The following is a 21,046-nucleotide window of genomic DNA, read 5'->3' as shown; positions in this document are numbered from 1 at the left end:
TGGCCAATTTTCACCCTGGTATTCTTATAGAAGATATTCTTATAAAAAAAAGCGTGCAATTTGAACAATTTATACCAGAGAAAAATTTTGTAGATTTCAATTAATTTTCATATTTTTTATAATAAGGTCCTACATGGCTATGTCCAGTTACGATAGTCGCAAGGAAAACATACCTGCACTAGGATTGAGGAAAATAACTCTCAGCTCACTCGAAAATATCCAAACTCCGGTTGGTTTTTGTTTTGTTAGTTTTAATACCTTTGCACTGCAAAATTAGTTGCCTTAAAGAAGACTTGAAACTATTATGGACGCCTTAGTATAAAGATTCTTATGGAAGAAAGAAAATTAAAAAAAATAGTTTATATGTCATTTGGGGTGAAAGCTAAAAAGAATATACATGACGTGTATAGACTTCAATTGTACAAAACCCTTTGTCCACTTTGATTTATTAATGTTTAAAGGATTCCATCTGCCCATTTATATCCAAGCGGATATTTTCTAAATTACATTTAGAAAGCAAGATTGGTGTTCACAAGCCTAGAGGCCTAGAGGGGAACATCACCTGGGACTCAGTAGCTTCGTTCCATTTGTCAAAAGATGCTACGTTCAAAACAAAGAAGAACAAAGAAAATTCTACCCGCGATAAATGTAAGTGAAAAATTGCATCGTTTATGGGTTCAATGCCTCTGAATTTTCATAATATATTGAATTTGAATTGCAATTTTTTTGTTTGTGTCTTTTTTGAAAAGCTTTTTCTTTTTGATACGTTTTTCGATAAGGTTCCAATCCTAACGAGAAGTAAGTGAGTTAACTTTACAGTAAGTAATTGTTTTCGTTGTCAAACACAATGGTTATTAAATTTTATTCATCCCTTTTATTTTAGGCGTTAAGATGCCGTGGAGGTTATTTACAACGGAGACGAAAGAAAAACCTTTGAGAGGTATGAATTATTTTAGCGCAAATGGTCTTACTTGTGTAACATATTTTGCTAAGGCTCAAATCTAAAGTAGCAAATGTAAATATTTGTCAAAATAGAAATACATTAAAGAAACATATTTTGGCGAGAACTAATTTAGGCAAGTACCAAAAATCTTGAACATTTTTTAATTGCCACCGCAGGAAGCCTAAAGCTTCCGAGGATGGCATTCATAGCTTCACGCATAAGGAAGTTGGGCAAACATCTCATAATTTTGCGCGCGTTTTTCAGTATTTTAGTTCCGGTTAAATGGTGTACCGTAACATTCTTAGCTTGACTGCATTTCTATTGTTTTATCATCATTAAAAACACTTTTCCGGATTAGTTTTGATCTGATTACCCATTTTCAAAGCTCTATATGTCTTTTTTTATTACCTCAGGGAGTCGAATTAAGGGAAATTCCTTTTTTGTTGGGAAATTCCCTATTTAAACCACAAGTAGTTATTAACCGCTCTGAGCAAAGCAAATTAGAAAATTTGAGTCTTTCTAAAGCTTGTCGCGTGACTATTACATTAAAAAGGCAGATTAGTACAGTAGCGTTTACTATGATATAAACAAGCCATTATATACCATTATTTTGGTAATAAAAGAGATGACAAAAAAAAACAGATAAATAACTTTATCTTATCTCTATAAGAAGATATCTATCAGATAGACACAACTTGCTAATATTTGTAGACTAAATTTTGCTTCAGATGAGATGCCATTCTAACAGAAGTAAAGGCTATCAGTAACATTTCTTTCAAAATTCAACAACTTATTTGATCGTTCTTCTGCGGTGGCACTTTAATGAAAATTATGGCTAGTATAAAATTTATGGCGGAATCAATGGTGCTGGTCAATACATTGATGCATTGAAACTTTGCAAACTTCTCCACGTTGTTACGACAAGTAACGGTAGGTAACGACAGGTAACGATGAAGTAACGGTCGGTAACGATGAAGTAACGCAAGGAACGAGGGGTAACGAAAAAGTAACGAAGCAATGATGGGAAAAAGCTAAAAATGATGGCCCTGAGGTGTCGAACTATCAAAATTTGTAATTTTTTGCTCCAGAGCTAATGCTAATGGTTCCGGTGATTTTGGGAGAACCTAACGACTCTGGTTGATCTATTCAAGAATTTTGGAAATCAATGGTGCTGGTCAATACAATGATGAAATCAATGGTACTGATGATGCAATGTATTGACCAGCACCACTGATTCCATCATTGCATTGACCAGTACCATTGATTCCGTCATTGCATTGACCAGTACCATTGATTCCATCATTGTATTGACCAGTGCCATTGATTCCATCATTGCATTGACCAGTACCACTGATTCCATCATTGCATTGACCAGTACCATTGATTCCATCATTGCATTGACCAGTACCATTGATTCCATCATTACATTGACCAGTACCATTGATTCCATCATTGCATTGACCAGTACCATTGATTCCATCATTGCATTGACCAGTACCATTGATTCCATCATTGTATTGACCAGTACCATTGATTTCATTATTGTATTGACCAGTAACATTGATTCCATCATTGCATTGTCCAGTAACATTGATTCTATCATTGCATTGACCAGCACCATTGATTCCATCATTGCATTGACCAGCACCATTGATTCCATCATTGTATTGACCAGTACCATTGATTCTATCATTGCATTGACCAGCACCATTGATTCCAGCATTGTATTGACCAACACCATTGATTCCGTCACTGCATTGACCATCACCACTGATTCCATTATTACATTGACCAGCACCATTGATTCCAGCATTGTATTGACCAACACCATTGATTCCATCACTGCATTGACCATCACCACTGATTCCATTATTACATTGACCAGCACCATTGATTCCACCATTGCATTGACCAGCACAATTGATTCCATCATTGCATTGACCGGCACCATTGATTCCATCATTACATTGACCAGCACCATTGATTATATCATTGTATTGAACGGCACCATTGATTCCATCATTGCATTGACTAGCACCATTGATTCCATCATTGCATTGACCAGCACCATTGATTTCATCATTGTATTGACCAGTCACATTGATTCCATCATTGCATTGACCAGCACCATTGATTCCATCATTGCATTGACCAGCACCATTGATTCTATCATTGCATTGACCAGCACCATTGATTCCAGCATTGTATTGACCAACACCATTGATTCCATCACTGCATTGACCATCACCACTGATTCCATTATTACATTGACCAGCACCATTTATTTCATCATTGCATTGACCAACATTGATTCACCAAAGCCGTCAAATCTTACAGTTTATTCACAAACACCAATTTACAATAAAAACGATTGGATTTATTATCTCCACAGTCATATTCACCAGAATGATCAGATCCTGCTGTACAATCATCAGATTTCCAATATTCTTGAATAGATTAACCAGAGTCGTTAGATTCTCCCAAAATTACCGGAACCATTAGCATTAGCTCTGGGGCAAAAAATTACAAATTTTGATAGTTCGACACCTCAGGGCCGCCATTTTCAGCTTTTTCCCCATCGTTACTTCGTTACTTTTTCGTTACTCCTGGTTACTTGCGTTACTTCATCGTTACCGACCGTTACTTCATCGTTACCTGTCGTTACCTACTGTTACTTGTCGTAACAACGTGGAGAAGTTTAAAATCATGACCGCTTTTCCAATATGTACTGGCAAGGCATGATTTGGAATTCTTGAAAATACTTATATGATTCATTTTGAGAAAAATATATGACAAAATGACGTTGAACATGAACGTATTTAAAGGAAGTCATCAATAATTTTTAACTTTTTTCAAAAACTTTTAAATGTCCTTTTTTACCAGAACTTGTCTCTAAGGAAGCTGAGAGTCTTCCAGAGCTTCAGCACGTGTGGGAAGAAAAGATTTGAAGAGGTGAAATATTCTTTATTCGATTAAAAATCTACCGCAGGTTGGCTTAAGTATAGATATAAGGGAAAACAGCTTCCATAAAACCAACCAACAGTGCTCGACTCGAGTTTTAAGAAAGAATATTTCATGGTGTTTCCGGATGTGTAGTCATTCGCCTATTTTCTCTACTGCCAGTTTTTTTCATTTTTCCTTTTTTATGATGCATTCCGAGAAACTATTTTCGAGCCAAAGATGATTATTAATTTCGCCTAGCGAAAGTATTACGATAGTCTTTCTATGTATCGAGAAAATTTTTCGGGCGAAATAATGGCGTGTGGGCGTTTTTTCGGGCGTTCTGTGTTCCGTGAACACGTGATCAAAACATTCTGTTTAGCCAATCAATGCTCACAATCCCACATCCGGGTAGTTTTTTTTATCAAATATGCCAAATATGGTAGCTCAAAGCTGTTAACATTTAAAATCTTCCAGTGAAGTACCAGTCCAGTCGTGTCCATAGTTCTTGTGAAATCAAGTTAAAATCAAGATCATTGGCCCAGCTAGCTTTAGCGTACTGGGCCTTTCATTAGCATTCTGCCCGGTGTCAGTGTGTAACAATTTACTAGGCGATACGCGTTTTCAAGCACAGCACAGGCTAGTACATATTGTGAAGGATTTGATTGGCTGTTAGAACATGATTGACAGAGTAAAAAACAATTGAAATCGTCTTTATTGGTTAAAAACATAAAAGGAGAAAATACAATTAACTATTAAAACTATAAGAATATAACAGATGTAGTACGTTTTAAGAAAAACAATGTGATTTACACAGAAATAATCGTAACAAACCTTCTTCTCTTTAGGAAGATGTTCTTTTTAAAAAAAGCTGTTTTTACATTTCTCTATCATGTGAACAGTTCAGTTGTTCACGTGTTAGGAAAAAAACTAACATCTCTGTATATAAGATTAAATAATTATGAATTATTTCTCATTGTTGTAAATAAGAGATAGCCGAATGGTCTAAGGCATCTATGGCTTGTATTAGCGACTCCAGGTTCAAATCCCCTCTGCTAATCAAGTCTTGTTCAGTTCATATTTTTATTCGCTGGGCCTTCATGCCCTCTGGTCTTCTTGTTTTAAATTAAAGAAGAAATAGTAAGTATTTACTTTCATATTTGCTTAGCAGCTCTGCTCCTCAGAACTGTTTAAAGCCTGTTTTGCCCCTTCATACTCATTAACTGCACTGAATTTGATTGTGGCATTTTTTTTGCTTTTTTTTTTGCCCTTCGGATTTATGCACTACGGGCCACTAAATCTGATTGAGGCCTTTTTTCCCTTCAGGTTCACGCACTACGGGCCACTGAATTATGTTGAGGCATCAGCTGTGTACGTATCGACCAGCTTTAAAGAAACTCACTTGCATTGTCAGTGATTACAATACCAAGCTGCATTGTCAGCTCTTACAAATATCTTATTTAGATACATTAGAAAATATTTGAGTCTCAGAGATTTACATATAGTCTTTTAGTTTTGAAATGATATCCATTGAATCATACCGTGCGTTGATAGGAGGCTTTGCCTACACAGCTCAGAGAAATGTGAAGTCAATTTCTAAGTCCATTTTTATCGGCTCCAAATTTTCTAAAAATGCTTTTTCTCGATTATTGAAACCCGTTAGATTCATAGCACTTTTTACACTTTTAGTTTTTGCAATCCCTAAGTCTTACGAAACAATTGAAATTCAAACACCTCTTAACCTCATGCATTTTTCGAAGAATGGAATGTTTGTTCAGTATCCAAATCTAGGGTATAATTTACCTGAGCCAGTTCTGTTTACTTTTAAAGTCAACTATACATTACTATTGTCAGGTGATATAGAACTTAATCCAGGTCCACCACAGGAAGAGATAAAAAGTATTCAAGGTTCTTTTCATCAAGGAAATTCAAAGTTTGGCCAGACTGCTGGTATACAATGTTCGTCCAATTGTTTTTTTGCCATTTGCTATGCACAGCTTAGAAAATTATCACTTTGGAAGACTCATGATTTGAATTATGTTTTAAATCAAGGGGATTTAAATTTTAAAAATCTTGGCGTCACTAGACAATCACCATTAATTGAAGAATTCCAGAAAGTTATTGCAGTTGGAAATAGTATCTGTTCACTAGATTTAAATATCGTTGAAGGATATTTTGAAAACGAAGGTATTTCAGTAAATTTTGTCAATGAAGAACTTTTGTTGCAACATTCTGGTGCCGTCTTAGTAATAGCTGGAAATTGTTTAGGTGTGCTCCATTACAATGAAAAATATTTTGTTTTTGATTCCCATAGTAGAGATGTAAAGGGCCATCAAGTTCCTGGTGAAATCGGTACGTCAGTACTTTTGCAGTTTGGAAATATTACTGAAATAAAGAATTACATAAGATCTGAGTACAGGGCAAATTTGTTTAATGTCATTTATTTGAAAACCAATTTTCACGCATACGAAAATACCAAAAGAGTGATTTCTAAAGAGGTACTACGTTGGCAAAAAAAAGCTTCGCGTAAACGAAGGTTTGAAGAACTTAGAGGTAGTGAAAAACACGAACACCAAAAAGAAAAAATGCGCAAAACTGCAAAATCTTTACGTGAATTGAATAAAGGATCAGAAAAACATGAACAGCAAAAAGAAAAGATGCGGCAAGTTGCAAAATCCTCTTACATTAACAACAAAAAACTTAATTCAGGAAAAAGGGTTGAGAACTTTAAGCAGAAGAAACAGGAGGGTCCTTCTTACATCTGTGTAATGTGTAACCGCAGTATGTTTAAAAAATCTGTGTCTGGTTTTGATGAACAAAAGTACTCATTGATCAACTTTGAAGAAATAGAAAATTTCAATCCTGTAACCTCGTTCGATGGTAACTTCCATGTATGCACAACCTGTCATAGAAAATTAATGAAGGGAGAAATCCCATGTCAGTCTGTTACTAACAAGCTTCAAATTTTTGATCTCCCAGATAATCTAAATGATATACGAAAACTGGAAAGAATTTTAGTGGCTCAAAGAATTTTATTTTCTAAAGTTATGATAATGCGTAAAGGAGAATTCCCTAAATTACAAGGTGCAATATGCAATGTCCCCATTGAAACACCAGGTGTATGCAAAGTACTTCCTAGAGGAAGTGATAGTAGTGGTGTAATAAATGTTGAATTAAAAAGAAAGATATCCTACAAAAACCCTGTTATTTCTCAGCAAGTAAGACGACAAAAAGTTTTTGAAACTTTGGACTTTTTAGTGAATAATAATCCTTTGTATCATGATATAGATATTGATATGTCAATCATCGACCAAGTAACTAATGATGAATATGTTGAAAGGGTTTCATCAAATAATAATTCCATATCAAGCGCTTCTTCGAATGATATAAGATTTGTTGATGATACAACAGTTACTTTAATTAAGCCTTTTGAAGAGCAATTAGAGAATGAATTTGATTCTGATGATCCACTCAGTGCGTATCGAACACCAACATGTGAAACAGTTATTGTATCAGAAGTGCCAAACATTATTTTAGATGATGAAAATGCAATTTTAGCTCCAGGTGAAGGTCAAACCCCCAATTCATTAACACAAGATGAGTTCTGTGAAGAGCTAGCCCATCCTCATCTTTTTCCTACTGGGAAATTTGGTTATAACGTAGAGCGAGATATAAAATTGTCGCCAACAAAGTACTTCAATCAGCGTCTTTTAAATTACACTCAAAAGTTTGCTTCGGATTCAGATTACATTTTTTTTGCTCACAAAACTTTACTACAGCTTAATCTTAGAAGTAAGATCAATATTGCAATGAGAATTTCAAATTCCAACTTGACTGCAGGACTATTAGCAAATAATTTTAATGATACAATTCAAAATTGTGTAGCATCTGATAATGCATACAAGTTTATGAGTACTATAAAAGGAACCCCTGCATACTGGCAACATATGTTATCTGATGTTCTTGCAATGGTTAAACAACTTGGTGTCCCAACATACTTTATGACTCTCTCTTGTGCAGATTTACGATGGGAGGAATTTGTTACCATTATCAGACAATTAAGCGGGGACGCTGATACTGATCATGAACTTCTTGATTACCAATCTAGATGTGCCCTACTTAATAGCAATCCTATTGTGCTTGTGCGTCAATATCAATATAGAAAAGAGTTGTTTTTCAAAGAGATTATAATGGATGGCCAACTTGGAAAAATTACATACTATGCTCTCAGAGTAGAATTTACTTTCAGGGGTAGTCCACATGATCATTGTTTGCTTTGGGCTAAAGATGTCCCAAAACTTGAAGATGGAAAAGAAAAGTATATTGATCACATAGATAGTGTTATTTCTGCTAATGTTCCTGATAGAGAAGAAAGTCCTGAATTATGGAATTTAGTCACTAAGTATCACATACACTCCCATTCAAGAACGTGTAGTAAATATCGCAAAAATGAATGCCGATTTCAATTTGGAAAACTTTTCTGCAAGCGTACTATTTTGTCTGAACCGCTTCCTGAAGGTTTACCTGAAACTGAAAAACATGATATTTTAGTTGCTAGAAATAATGTGATCCAAACTGTTCAAGAGTATATAGACACAAATTTGCATCCTAAAAAGAGAAACATTTTGGATCCTGAGAAGCCTGAGTATATTGAAATTGGATCTATTGATACAATTTTGGATTCTTTAGGATTAAATTATGAAACATATGAATATTACTTATCAATCTCACCAGACAAAGATCAGCATTTGTTTCTAAAACGTGACCCATATTCTTGTTTTGTCAACAATTATTTTGCAGAAGGCCTCCTAGCATGGGAGGCCAACATTGACATTCAGCCAGTGTTTAATGCATACAAGGCAGTTACATACATGTGTGCCTATTTTTCAAAAAGTGAAGATAAGTGTTCAACTGCAATGCAAGAAGCATTAAAACAGGCCAAAGATTCAAATGACAGTCAGTTTGAGCAAATGTCTAAAATTGCCAAAGTTTACAACTCTAATAGAGAATGCTCAATCCAGGAAGCAGTTTACTTAACAATGCCCGAACTGTGGCTTAGAAAATGCTTTCCTGCTATTTCATTCGTTAACACTAACTTACCTGATCAAAGGTACAGAATTTTCAAGTCAAAAGAAGAAATTGAGGAATTGCCTGAGGATTCTGACGATCTTTTCAAACGAAATATGTTAAATAGATATATTGACCGACCAAACACAGGGCAATTCAATATTATGTGTTATGCTACATTCTATGCAAACTATACATTAGACACAAAAAAAAATACAAATGATGAAAATGATTGGCAGCCTACTGTACTAGATGATCCAACAAGTGCAGTGAATCATCAAGAACCCCAAACACTTCCAAAATCAGCCAAATTACTCAACAGTAAGGAAAAACTAAAGCTTCGTAAAGTTCCAAAAGTTTTGAGGTACTACACTCCAAACAAAAACAAACATCCAGAAAAATTTTCCCACCATATTCTAATGTTGTTTTACCCATTTAGATCAGAGGAGAATGATTTGAAACTTGATGGTTCATATGTGTTGAAGCTCAATTTAGATGAAGTCAATGCAGTTGTTAACGAGAACAAGCAAATCTTTGAACCTGATGGTCATCTTGTTGATTTAGTACTTCAAAACTATCACAATGACCTTATGCATAATCAAGATGCCTTTGCTCAACAAGAAAATGATGAAGTGCAAGACCTAATGAGCAACTCATCAGACAGTGAAAATGATGATGAAAGTCATGAAAAATCGAACAAAATTTTGCACCATTTACTCAAACAGTTCATGGCTTGCAAACTGATGACCAAATCAATACCCATATAAGATCTTTAAATTCTAAGCAAAGAGATATTTTTGATATAGTACTAAATTGGGGAAAAATGTATGTGCAAAATTCCAAGTCCAATAATCCTGTACTACTAGAACCATTGAGAATATTTTTAACAGGTGGTGCGGGCGTAGGAAAATCTCACTTAATTAAATGTATTTACAATTGTTTGTCAAAAGTCTTAGCATATAAAAGTGATGAGCTAGAGAAGCCACGTATTATTAAATTGGCCCAACTGGTATAGCAGCTATCAATATATCTGGCACCACAGTACACACAGGATTGAGTATTCCAGTTGGAAAATTCAGAAATATGGCTGACAAACAAAGGACTGCCATTAGAAATAAATTACATCATGTAAAGTTGATAATAATTGATGAAATATCTATGATTTCGTCGCAACAGCTTTTGAACATCCATACAAGATTATGTGAAATTTTTGGTGTAAATGACAACAAACCATTTGCAGGGAAAAGTATCATTGTTTGTGGAGACCTCTTTCAATTACCTCCAATTTTTCAAAGTCCAGTATTTTCAACTGAGGGACCTATTATTGGTGCATTCAAATTATGGCACCTATTCAAACTAGCTGAATTAGATGAGATTATGCGTCAAAAGGATGACTCTGACTTCATTGATCTCTTGAACAATGTAAGAGTAGGTGAATTGAATAGTAATGATGAAAGTATGATTAAATCTAGACTGATAACACGAGAACACCCTGATTATCCAATAGAATCATTGCATTTGTTTGCAGAAAATGCTTCAGTCCATCTTCACAATATTCAAAGATTAGATACTCTGCCCTCGGAAACAATAAATGTAGAAGCTATGGACGTTTATCCAAGGGATTTTACTGAATCTCAAATTACCAAGGTTAAGAACCTGCCACTTAACGATACAGGTGGCTTATCAGTTCTATTTGATTTGAAATTAGGGGCAAGAGTAATGCTAATTAGTAATATTGATATAGAGGATAGGTTGATCAATGGTCAACTTGGAACCGTCACTGACGTAAAATTCAGAAACAATAAAGCAGAGCTAATTTATGTTAAACTAGACGATAAGACGGCTGGAATAAAAGCTCAAAGTAAAGACCAATATGCTAAGGCTACTGAAACTGTTCCCATTGAAAAGAGTGAGGTAAATTTTCCCTTTGACAAAAAAAACCCATACACTTCACCTATCATTTCTCGGACACAATTTCCTCTTAAGCTAGCTTATGCTTGTACAGTGCACAAAGTTCAAGGATTGACTTTGGATTCAGTAGTCGTTAGTTTTGACCTTGCAAGGCAAAGAAAGTTCAATGCTGGTCAAATGTATGTTGCAATGAGCAGAGTGAAAAATTTAAATGGTTTGTACTTTACTGGTCAATATCGACGTAGTGCTTTTGTCTGTAGTAATAAAGTTAGTGAAGAATACACACGATTGCGTCAGAACAAAGTTGAAAGAGTTGCAGATATTATGAGGTGCAGTTCTAATTTAAATGTTTGCCTATTGAATGTAAGATCTTTAAATCGACATGCAGTTAATATTCAAAAGGACAGATTTTTGTATGAAAATGATTTGTTATGTCTGACAGAGACACAGATGAGTTATGAGCATTCTGAGGAAGACAAACAAAGTATTCATGAAAAGCTTCCATATTATATTCTTAGTCATAATATTGACCAGCATAAATTCAACAGTCTTACTGTCTGTCATTCTCCTTCTTTTATTGACATTGATGAGTATGATCATTCATCATGCTTTTCTCTTGTAAAATTTAGAAAAGCTGAATTTACTGAAAAGGATTTTTGTGTTTTGGTTCTCTATAAAAGTTCAAGAATTCAACGTGATGTGTTCTGTTACAATCTTGCTCAATATATTGAAACATACACAATTGATATCATTTTAGGGGACTTCAACATGGACGGCTTCGATATGGACCATGATCAATTGTTGGCCGACATTCTCCAAGATTATGATTTAGTTCCTTGCTTTCCAACACACATTGATGGAAAAATGCTTGATCATATCTGGACACATAAGGAATTGGTACACGAGTATGGTATTGATGTTATTCGTAAATGTGTGAACTTATCCGATCATGATGGAATCAAATTATCGCTGACTAAGCTAGCTTAGAATACCCGTCAGAGGGAATTCCCGGCGGGACAAGGGAGGGGGGCTGAAAACTGGGGTGGTGGATGACCTGAACTTTTTGAGGATTAGTTTTGTGTGGATATTACAGAAAGTACAAAAGGTATCTCAAATAAAATTTTCCTTTAGCAACTTCGGCCAAACTTAAAATTAATCCTCAGAAAATTAGCCAAATGATTCAGATACGTATCTTGCTCATGCTTTCATAGGTGTTTTTTTCAATGAACAGTCTGAATTGATCAAAAGTAATATCCTTTTTATGGTAGAGTGAAAAAACTAGGAACTACTCTTTAAAAAGCTATTATGTTGTTTTCCAAATTTATTGGATATGATATCAATACCGGTTTGATAAAATGAATTTTGTGATTAACGATTTGAAGTTTATCTCTACTCAATTAAGGTCATCTCATCACCCCATCTAGCATAATGTAAGTTTGCTGACGTTTTGGACTATATATATTCATAAAAGACATTCTTTGGGGATGGTTATTTTCAGCATGGGCCGAAAGGCTCTGTTGAATGACATTCGCAGACACAGTTGGGGAATGTGTGAGAAATGGGCCAAATATGTGTACATGTCTTCTATGAATGCTCCCTGGTATAAAAGAAATGGACAAAGGACAATTAGTTTAAAAATGTCTTTCTTAATTTTCTTTTCATTAATATCTCGTCAGGAAACTTACATTCCTATGGGTATGGTATTTAAATTTAATGTGTTATTTTATTTCTTGTATATTTATTCCTACTTTTATATATTAATCATTTTATTGTGTTTTTCTTGGACTTTTTTCATAATTAATAAATTATTTAACATTATTCAAATCGAATAATATTTTTTTGCAGTTTTTGAGGTATTTTTATTAATTTTTTTGTTATTTTCTTGTGTTCTTATTTTTTATTCATTTGCCTACTCAAAAATCAAAAATACTGTCACAAATGGACAAGATGGAAAACACGTCGAAGTATTTCCAGTGAATTGATTCACCTATACCAGCTGCCTATACATGTATGCATTTTGGTAGATATTTTAAGGATAAAACAATTATTGAAATATTGAATAGTCACACAGGTGGATATGTAAATCTATTTTGGAATTATCACACATCATATCATCATGCAATCGCTCATCATAAAGCAGCTTGATCTTCCTAAATCGCCGTCATTGTCAGTCTATATTTACAAAGAGTCGAATGACTTGGAAAATGTTCATTACAATCACCAACATTCGATACTACTTATTCGTTTAAGTTATTTTATCGTTGTCGTTTCATCCGATTTTCACAACATGCTGTTTGCCTATTGAAAACAGCCGATTTTCATTATTATTTTCTTAACTCAATTATAATGGATTTGAGTTTCATCCACCGACCGTCCTTTGACAATTCAATATTTTTATTCAATTCTTATCGCTTGCAATTTCCAAGATTCCATCGTGACGTCTTCGACATTATGTATCCAGATTTAACCTCAATCTTCGAAATGTTTGGTAATTTGTTCCTGTTTGGAAAAAATGATTTGGCATTTTAACTTAACTTTTTATGGTTTGATTATGTGAAATGTGACAGTTACGTAAATGAAAAACTCGCTATTTTTTATTATTTTGGAAGCCGGAAATCCACCGGATGTTAAAAAAAGCCAAATTTGCACGATTCTTGTAGTTTTGTAATTGGTAGCTATTTTCTATGAACCATTTATCGAAATTTTGGAATTACAAAACCTTGGAAATATAATCCCTAGATTCATAAAATTGAGACTCAAGTTACTCGTTTTTGCCAGTGTACTTATCCTGTTCATTAAATAAACGAAGGCACATTTTCGGCTAGAATGAAAACTTTTCTTTTCTTTTCGAATTCAAAATACTGGATAATTTTGACCGGACATGATCTAAAATTACCTTAAGATACCTGAAATCTATCGTCCAAACCAGATAAAAATGAAACTTGGCTAAAACATTTCTTCCATGGTCCTCAGTCAGACCAACGATGTAAAAATAATAGATAACCAGGCAAGTGCCTTGATTCTCAAAAAACATCCGTGTTACGGTTGTAAAAATATTAATGACATTTTGCATCGTAAAAAGTGCAATTAAATAAAAACTTGCTTCATTTGCAACCTTCTATTGGACAGAATCGATCACGTGATGTATATTTTTCCAAAATTTGGGTTAGAAAAAGTGTATTTTCCTATAGGCAGCCTCACAGAAGGAATTTTTTAATTAGATATTATTGTTCTATAAACATTCATCTGTTTATTTTGTATCAGGCAACCTTCATGCACTTTTCATTCGTGAGATATCGCACTTCAAATCACACATATATTTTTCAGATAACATCATTTTATGAGCGTTTATTTATCCAGATGAAGATTAAGTGGTATCCGGCCGATCCGTAGTCAATTTGTCTAAAAATTGGTACCTTTATCTTTTGAAAAAAATTCCAAAATTTGCAGTAAATAACAATTCAAATTTTCTATCAATTCAGTGGATGTCAAAAAGTGTGTCAAAATCTAGCTAAAAGCATAACACGCACTGCACACAGAGCTATTTAAAGGAGTGCTCATTTCAATAGGAAAACAATGGTTGTTCTCTTGGGATAAGTGCCTTCTAGAGGTAGTTGGTTATCTATTATTTTTACATCGTTGGTCAGACCTCAAAATATTTTTTTTGCACTATAGGGTTGGTGAATGAGGTTATGTGTGGACGGGACCTCCGAAAACTGACCATTAGAGAGACCAAGTTTTTGTGAAAAAGTGACCCTTAAAGAGACTTTTTCGAAAAATTTCCTTCCCTGTAATTTTTCTCTCTCAAAATCAAAATTCTTTCCTAAAAATAGTGATTTTCCCACCCTCAGAGACTACTTCAAAAGATTTTCCTTAAAATCGTGAATTACTCTGAAATTTTCTGATTTTTGTAACCCTTATAGAGACTTTAGAAGGTGAACAAACCGACCGTTATCACAGCTTTGAAAAATAAGTAGCCCGTAAAATTTGGAGGTTTGGCTATGGAGTATGGATATTTGGTTATAACTCTCTAGTCTATCTGATTCGCAGACTTATTAACTTATACTTCCTATTAGAAACTTTTTCGCTAGAAGAGGAGCAGAAGCCTATTAACTCACTCGAAATGAGTTTATGTCATGAATTTTCCTCATTCCACTTCAAGTTTTAATTGTGTGTATTGTTCTCCTAGAATTTCAATCGTTCAATGTTCTTTTCTTTTTGTCTTATGTAAGCGAAATTTTCGACAACTACTCTTCCGCGTGCTTAGTTTTCCATTCTTTAGATTTTTCAACCCAAAATAACTTTATAGGTTTATAATGCCTTAGCTTTTCGTCCCAAAATTGTGAAAACCTTCATTTTCCTATAAAATCACTCCAATATCCCTTAATTATGACCCCCTCTTATGATTTTTCCCCTTCATCAATCCAATCCAAACCTGCTTATTTGACCCCCTTAATCAAGCACGGAAGTAATCGTCTTGCTCTCCTATTTCGGTTATCTGGTACTCGATGTAGAAATTTTCTTATCCGACACGCTACTAAAGCTCTGAAGGTCGGGAAATTTTTAATTGGCCCGCTCCATCCCCTTCAGAGAGCTTTAGCGTGGGCGGCCACCAATACGCCATCGGATTATCCGATAACTATTTCAGCCGCCCCTGTCACAATTCTTATCTATTAGTTTACTAGTCTAGGCGTGGTTTCGGTTTCAATGCTATGCTATTGGGGAATGTAAACCCGGGGTGTGGTTTTTTGAGTGGTTGACTCCCTGTCCTCCCTGTATTTCATTGGCCGCACGATGATTTAATTTATCTTCAGTCATTAGGAAAGATTATTTTGGGGGAGTTGTTGCCTCCCAAATGACCACGAAATCGTTTGTGGTACCCAGAATTCTCTGTTTTAATTCTTCCAAAAAGTGGGCCTCGTGTTTCCAAACGACCTTTCCACAACCATCACCTACACAGTGAAGACGTATGTTGTAAAGTGTTGTAAATTATCATAATCATGGCTTCCAATTTTTCAGATGAAGGTAATTGGATTAATTTAATAGCAACCGAGATACTCTACATAGTTTCTCGTGCCTCCAAAATAAGTCGAAAATACTTATTTTCAATTAAAGCATGGTTCCTTACACTTTGCACTTATGCTATCTTAAGAAATATTTATTCAATTTTCAATCTTTTGAGAATTCAGCTCAGCAGCTTTTGTGTCTCAATTACTGTCCTGTCCTTTCACTTAATTAATGAGTAGTGCACTTCTTTGTATAGAGCTACCACCCTCCAGCCAACCCCAAAAAGGTTCACAGTCACAGAAATCGAAGCCAGATCCCAGAACAACAAAAGGTTAGTCCACACTTTTACTATACTTGTGTTTTCAATTGTTTCATAACATTTTGGTGAAAAGATTGCAAAACTTGTAAAATGTTCCCTCTTTTTTGATATTGCTTGCAGATTTTTAATACCTGTAAAGCCCTGAGTTTCAAAAAAATCTTTCAATCCAAATTCCAGGGGGGTACTATATGTTTGCTGGCTGACAGGTATGTGCCAACCGAATTTTGGAAGTTGCGCCCTTAGAGGAATATTCATGAATATTGTGTTTTTTAGGACCCTTAATTTAAGTTAGATCGTTGTTTTTCAATATTGATGTTATCTAGCCCCATTTTAAAACATTCTAGAAAATCTGGTTTCAATAAATATCACACTTTCTGCATCAATATATTTGTCATTTTAGAAAACCCCAGTGATAAGAAAACAAGCCTGGAACATCTGGAAAAGGCTACAAAAGAAAAGCCCAGCAAGATTCAGGTGAGAAGTGTATTCTATTGTTTCCTTGGTTAATCCACATTCAAATTGTTCTTCTTGTTGACCCTGCGTTCCAAGTAGTCAGAAAGTCTGCCGTATACTATCTTCGCTTTCTGATTTGAATGATTTTTTCCACCATCAGATTATCAAAGGCAAAAAATAGTTGAGCTCCAGACCCTGGACTACGTTCCAAGGTACTTCTATTTAAGTCCTTAGCTACTTCAATACTTGTTAGATTCTCTCTATTCTCTTTTTAATTGGTGCCACACTTTTAAATCAAGCATCCTACCTCAGGCCTGTATCTGAATTCTGAAATCTTTGATCAAGATTGAAGCCAGGGTTGAGATTTATCTATTTGTCATTTCAGAAAACCCTGGTAGTGCAAACAAGCCTGGAACACCTGGAAAAAGTGATAAAAGAAAAGCCCAGCAAGATTCAGGTTAGAAATGTTTTTATTGAGGGTTTGTACTTTTATGGTGTGACTGCAGACGGTGAAGTATTTAGCCTTATTTCCTGTCTCTACAAACCGGTGTGAAGGTGTTTTTTTTTTTTCAATTATCGGGATTCTGGGATTCTGCAACCAGTTATCAAGAAAACAGTTTTTTGAACCCCTACAACCCCCTTTTTATTTGCCTCTTATTGATCTTTTCATATTCAAGTAAAGAAATTTATTTAAAGCCCTTTTGTTTTCAGTAACAAAGGCTACAAACAATCTCACTTAACTAGTCAGTCTTGTTGCAATCATAGTATAATTCCTTCCTCTAGCAATGACTAATATCTGCCTGTTACAATTCCCACAGGAATGCACTTAGAGAGATGCTTTTAGGTCTTGTTTTGAAAGGCTTGGATATGATTAAATTTTGATTCATATCACAAATAAGCTTTTTTGTGTTATAGATGTATGCTATGTCCATAATGTCTCACCCATAAGGAAGAGCAATGCTAATGGCAAAGATTTCTTTGAATGTACCTTGCAATTTACGGACGGTGCCAAGACAGGTTTGTGTATGGTTCCTAACAAGCGACAAAGATTGGCAGATGCCGCAACTACCTGTAGCCCTGTGAAAATGAAGAACTTCAACTCAGCACCAAATGGAAAGATTTGGATAAATCCACCCACCTCAATTAATTTGTTGAAAAGGGAAGAAGCCGACTTTGAACACAATGCTGCACTTGGCGATGATGTGATTGTTCCCTTTGCTGATTTGCACCACCTTGCTAGTGGTCAGATTATTTCAGTCAAGGCGCAATGTCACTCTGTTGGTGAGGTCCATGATCATCAAGGAAAACAAGGTACAGTTTTGAAGCAAGTTGTCTTATTGAGGGATTCAACTCGTTGCATTCAGCTTTACTTGTTTGGTGATTCTGTCAACACACTTGATGAGGGAAAAACATACATTCTCAAAAATGTGCGTGTGTATATCATGAAAAACGTAATGTACCTTAACACTACACTAACTGCCACATTTGGGTATACATTAACAACGTCTTTTGAAACTTTGGCAGATCCTGACGTCCACACAAACATTAAAATAGTAGCCAAGATCATTGGTGTTGGTCAATTTCTATCGTCCTATCTTTGTCCAGACTGTAATCGCAAACTCTCACTTGTTGATGATACCTATCATTGTGGTTCTTGTAAGATGGGCTACAGTCAGGGTTCCTGTTCCAATATTTATTCACTCCAGCTTTCATTGAAAGATGTGGCAAACAATGAAATTGTCAAGGTATATTTACAGCATGATGCTGTGTGCATGCTTGCAGCTGAACTTTCACTCAATCTTAAAAATGACAAAGAGTGTGTTAAGCGACTTTTCGAAGTTAATGAGCCAATGCTTGTTACGTTTGACTTTGCTTCGAAATGTGTTAAGAGCATAAAGATTGCAATTGAATCTGATTAATGATTCATTCAACATCAAGTGGACATTTGTGGATGTTTGTTCCTTTGTTTGAGAAGTAGAAAATCTGTTTAAGAGCCTTCATGAAAATTTTGTCCCTCAAACTTTGCTCAATGTCAATTTGAAGTGATGTGAAATCTTTTTAGGGCTTTTAGGTAAATTTTTACTACCTGAAAAAAGATACCAATGACCTTGAGTTTGGTCATTCACTTAGATTACAAGACGTTTTACTGTTTGTCTATTTATTAAAGCGGTTGATATTACTTTACTTCAATTTTTATTTTGAATATTTTCAACTACTTGATGATATTTTTTATCTTTTGATTTTTTCCTTTAACTTTGTACTGGTTGCAAGTTGGAGTAGTTTGTATTTTGTTTTTTTTTGTATATATTTTAAAACTTGGCATTTGACTAGACTTCACTCATTAGTGAGGTTAAGTAAATTGGCTAAATCACGATGACAGACGAAAAATGAAGATCCTAGTGAAAATCAACCAATCAAATGTCGTATTCTCACTCACCTATTACTTTTTTTTGTCTGCCATCGTGATCCCCGGTATACTTAAACCCACTATAGACTGTCCACTTTGTGTACATATTTCAACTCTCAAAGGCCTTTCTCTATCCTGCTTAACTCAAGGCTATTTTGATCTGTTAAAATTTTTGAGGGGTTAAATTTTTGCTTCTACAGTTTTTATTTTTTGTGCATAATATTTTTTAACGCATTATTTTTCCACCTAGTTGCTAAAATTTTTATCTTTTGATTTTTTACTTCAATTTTGTACTGGTTGCGAATTGAAATAGTTAATATTTTGTTCTGTGGGACCTACCCCATAGGTCCTTTAAATTAACCTGTGTCCTTAAGTCTGTCCAATTTACTTAACCTCACTATTAAATGTACAGGCAAGCCCAAAATGGGAATAAGTTTTCGATTTTCATTATCTAAAAGGAGATTCGAGTTAGCTAACTCAGTTTTTTTCACCAAATCATTTTTCGAGTGAGTCATCTATCTCGGATTTGTTTGTAGAAAAGAAAATATTTCGAGTTTCCTAACTCGAAGTTTAGCCGTTTTTTCTTGAAGAGCCTATAAATATGCTTCAAATTCCTAATTTCTACCCACTTTAACCTCGGGATGAGTATCAGAGGTCAAATGTTTCTGCGAGAATATTGTGACCTCTGACGTATTTTATTTCTCGTGCAATTTTCCTACGATGATTACGATAATTTTAATTAGGTAGGGAACTACCGCGAAATGCAGAATTTACTAGAAATCTTAAAAAAAAACCTAAGAAATGAAGAATTTAGGCAAAAAGTGGGTGTCTACTGCGAAAATTAGTTCCGTAAAAAAAACGCCGATTTCATACCCTCGCACCGCGAAAAAGAGTTCCCTTAAGCCTTTTCAAAATACGAAGACGACTAGAAATCATGTTTTGGCGTCCCCTCTAAAACTGAGAATACCGAGTTAATGTATGTGTGTTTTTCAGCGACGGAGACGGTAAAGTTCTAATTTGAGTAGATCCTGACCAGCTGAGGACGACGGTAAATCGGAATTGCGGGTTTTTCCAAATCGCTTCAGTCACTTTACCGTTCTCAAAAGCGCAAATACATAAACTCGGTAATGTATCATTCAAAGTCACTTTAATCACAAACGGCGACCCTAGTCAAATTTCCCTTAACTTTGATGCGCCAATTGGGAACCATCTTAATTTATCCAGTTGACTTGAAGTTTTTATGAGATGCTCACATATTTTAGTTGTTCATCAAAACAATAGAAATGACGCGATCAATCCAATGACGCAAATTCTTGTAAAATTATTATCTCGACCCAATTTATCAATTTATTTCCCTTAATAATATTTCAATGCGAAATTTTCGATTTTCGATCGTCTTGTTCATTTTAAATTAATCGTAAACAATTTTTTTGATTTAGGGATATGCATATTTACAATCTAAGCTGGCCAGGATGGATGAAGCGGCCAATGGTGAAGATTGAGTGAATGATTTTGATCAACCACACGTACATCTTTCGTTAATTATTTATATTTACTTTTACTTTACTTTACCAAAAACGACATTTTTGTTCTTATTTTAGAGAGAAAGATTTTTATTTTATGGCAGCTTTTTATTAGTATTTAAGAGCATGAACATAATAAACAGCTGGACATCCATCTCCTTTGTCTTTTTGTAGAAAGGCCTGCTAGCTTTGTTGTCGCCTCATTAAAAGTATATAAAATGAAACAAAAGATTTTAATGATATACCACTTGGGAATACCTTGCTAACAACGTCCAAACTTCGACAAAAGTCTCTATTGTTCTACTCTTCTCAAGTCTTTTATTTATATCATAACAAAGATAACAGAGGCAAAATCATCGTCAGCTTGTCAAAACTCCGACTAATATTTCTAAATTTTGACTTAAAAGTGCCTAATAATTTTAGAGAGTTTTACATTCTAATTTCGATATTCTTATTACACCGGCTCTCAACTTTGG

The 21,046-nt window shown here is 34.7% G+C and overlaps 1 protein-coding gene and 1 long non-coding RNA gene across 2 annotated transcripts; both read left to right on the top strand.

Moving 5' to 3' along the window:
• Positions 1 to 482: 482 nt before the first annotated feature.
• Positions 483 to 20,762, top strand: LOC136804900 (uncharacterized). Its single transcript, XR_010846311.1, has 4 exons — positions 483 to 648; positions 884 to 940; positions 3,827 to 3,895; positions 20,487 to 20,762. It is a non-coding gene; the product is annotated as an uncharacterized lncRNA (long non-coding RNA).
• Positions 16,613 to 19,229, top strand: LOC136804899 (uncharacterized). The gene is made up of 3 exons (XM_067061410.1): positions 16,613 to 16,661; positions 17,026 to 17,097; positions 17,556 to 19,229. The coding sequence occupies exon 3, from the start codon at positions 17,666 to 17,668 to the stop codon at positions 18,557 to 18,559; it is 894 nt and encodes a 297-aa protein (XP_066917511.1). The 5' UTR covers positions 16,613 to 16,661; positions 17,026 to 17,097; positions 17,556 to 17,665; the 3' UTR covers positions 18,560 to 19,229.
• Positions 20,763 to 21,046: the final 284 nt, after the last annotated feature.

The sequence above is a fragment of the Clytia hemisphaerica genome, unplaced genomic scaffold, assembly GCF_902728285.1.
Source record: "Clytia hemisphaerica strain Z4C2 unplaced genomic scaffold, Clytia hemisphaerica genome assembly, whole genome shotgun sequence".
Taxonomy (NCBI): domain Eukaryota; kingdom Metazoa; phylum Cnidaria; class Hydrozoa; order Leptothecata; family Clytiidae; genus Clytia; species Clytia hemisphaerica.
The sequence above is the reverse complement of the archived record's forward strand: the minus strand, read 5'-3'. Positions and strand labels throughout refer to the sequence as shown.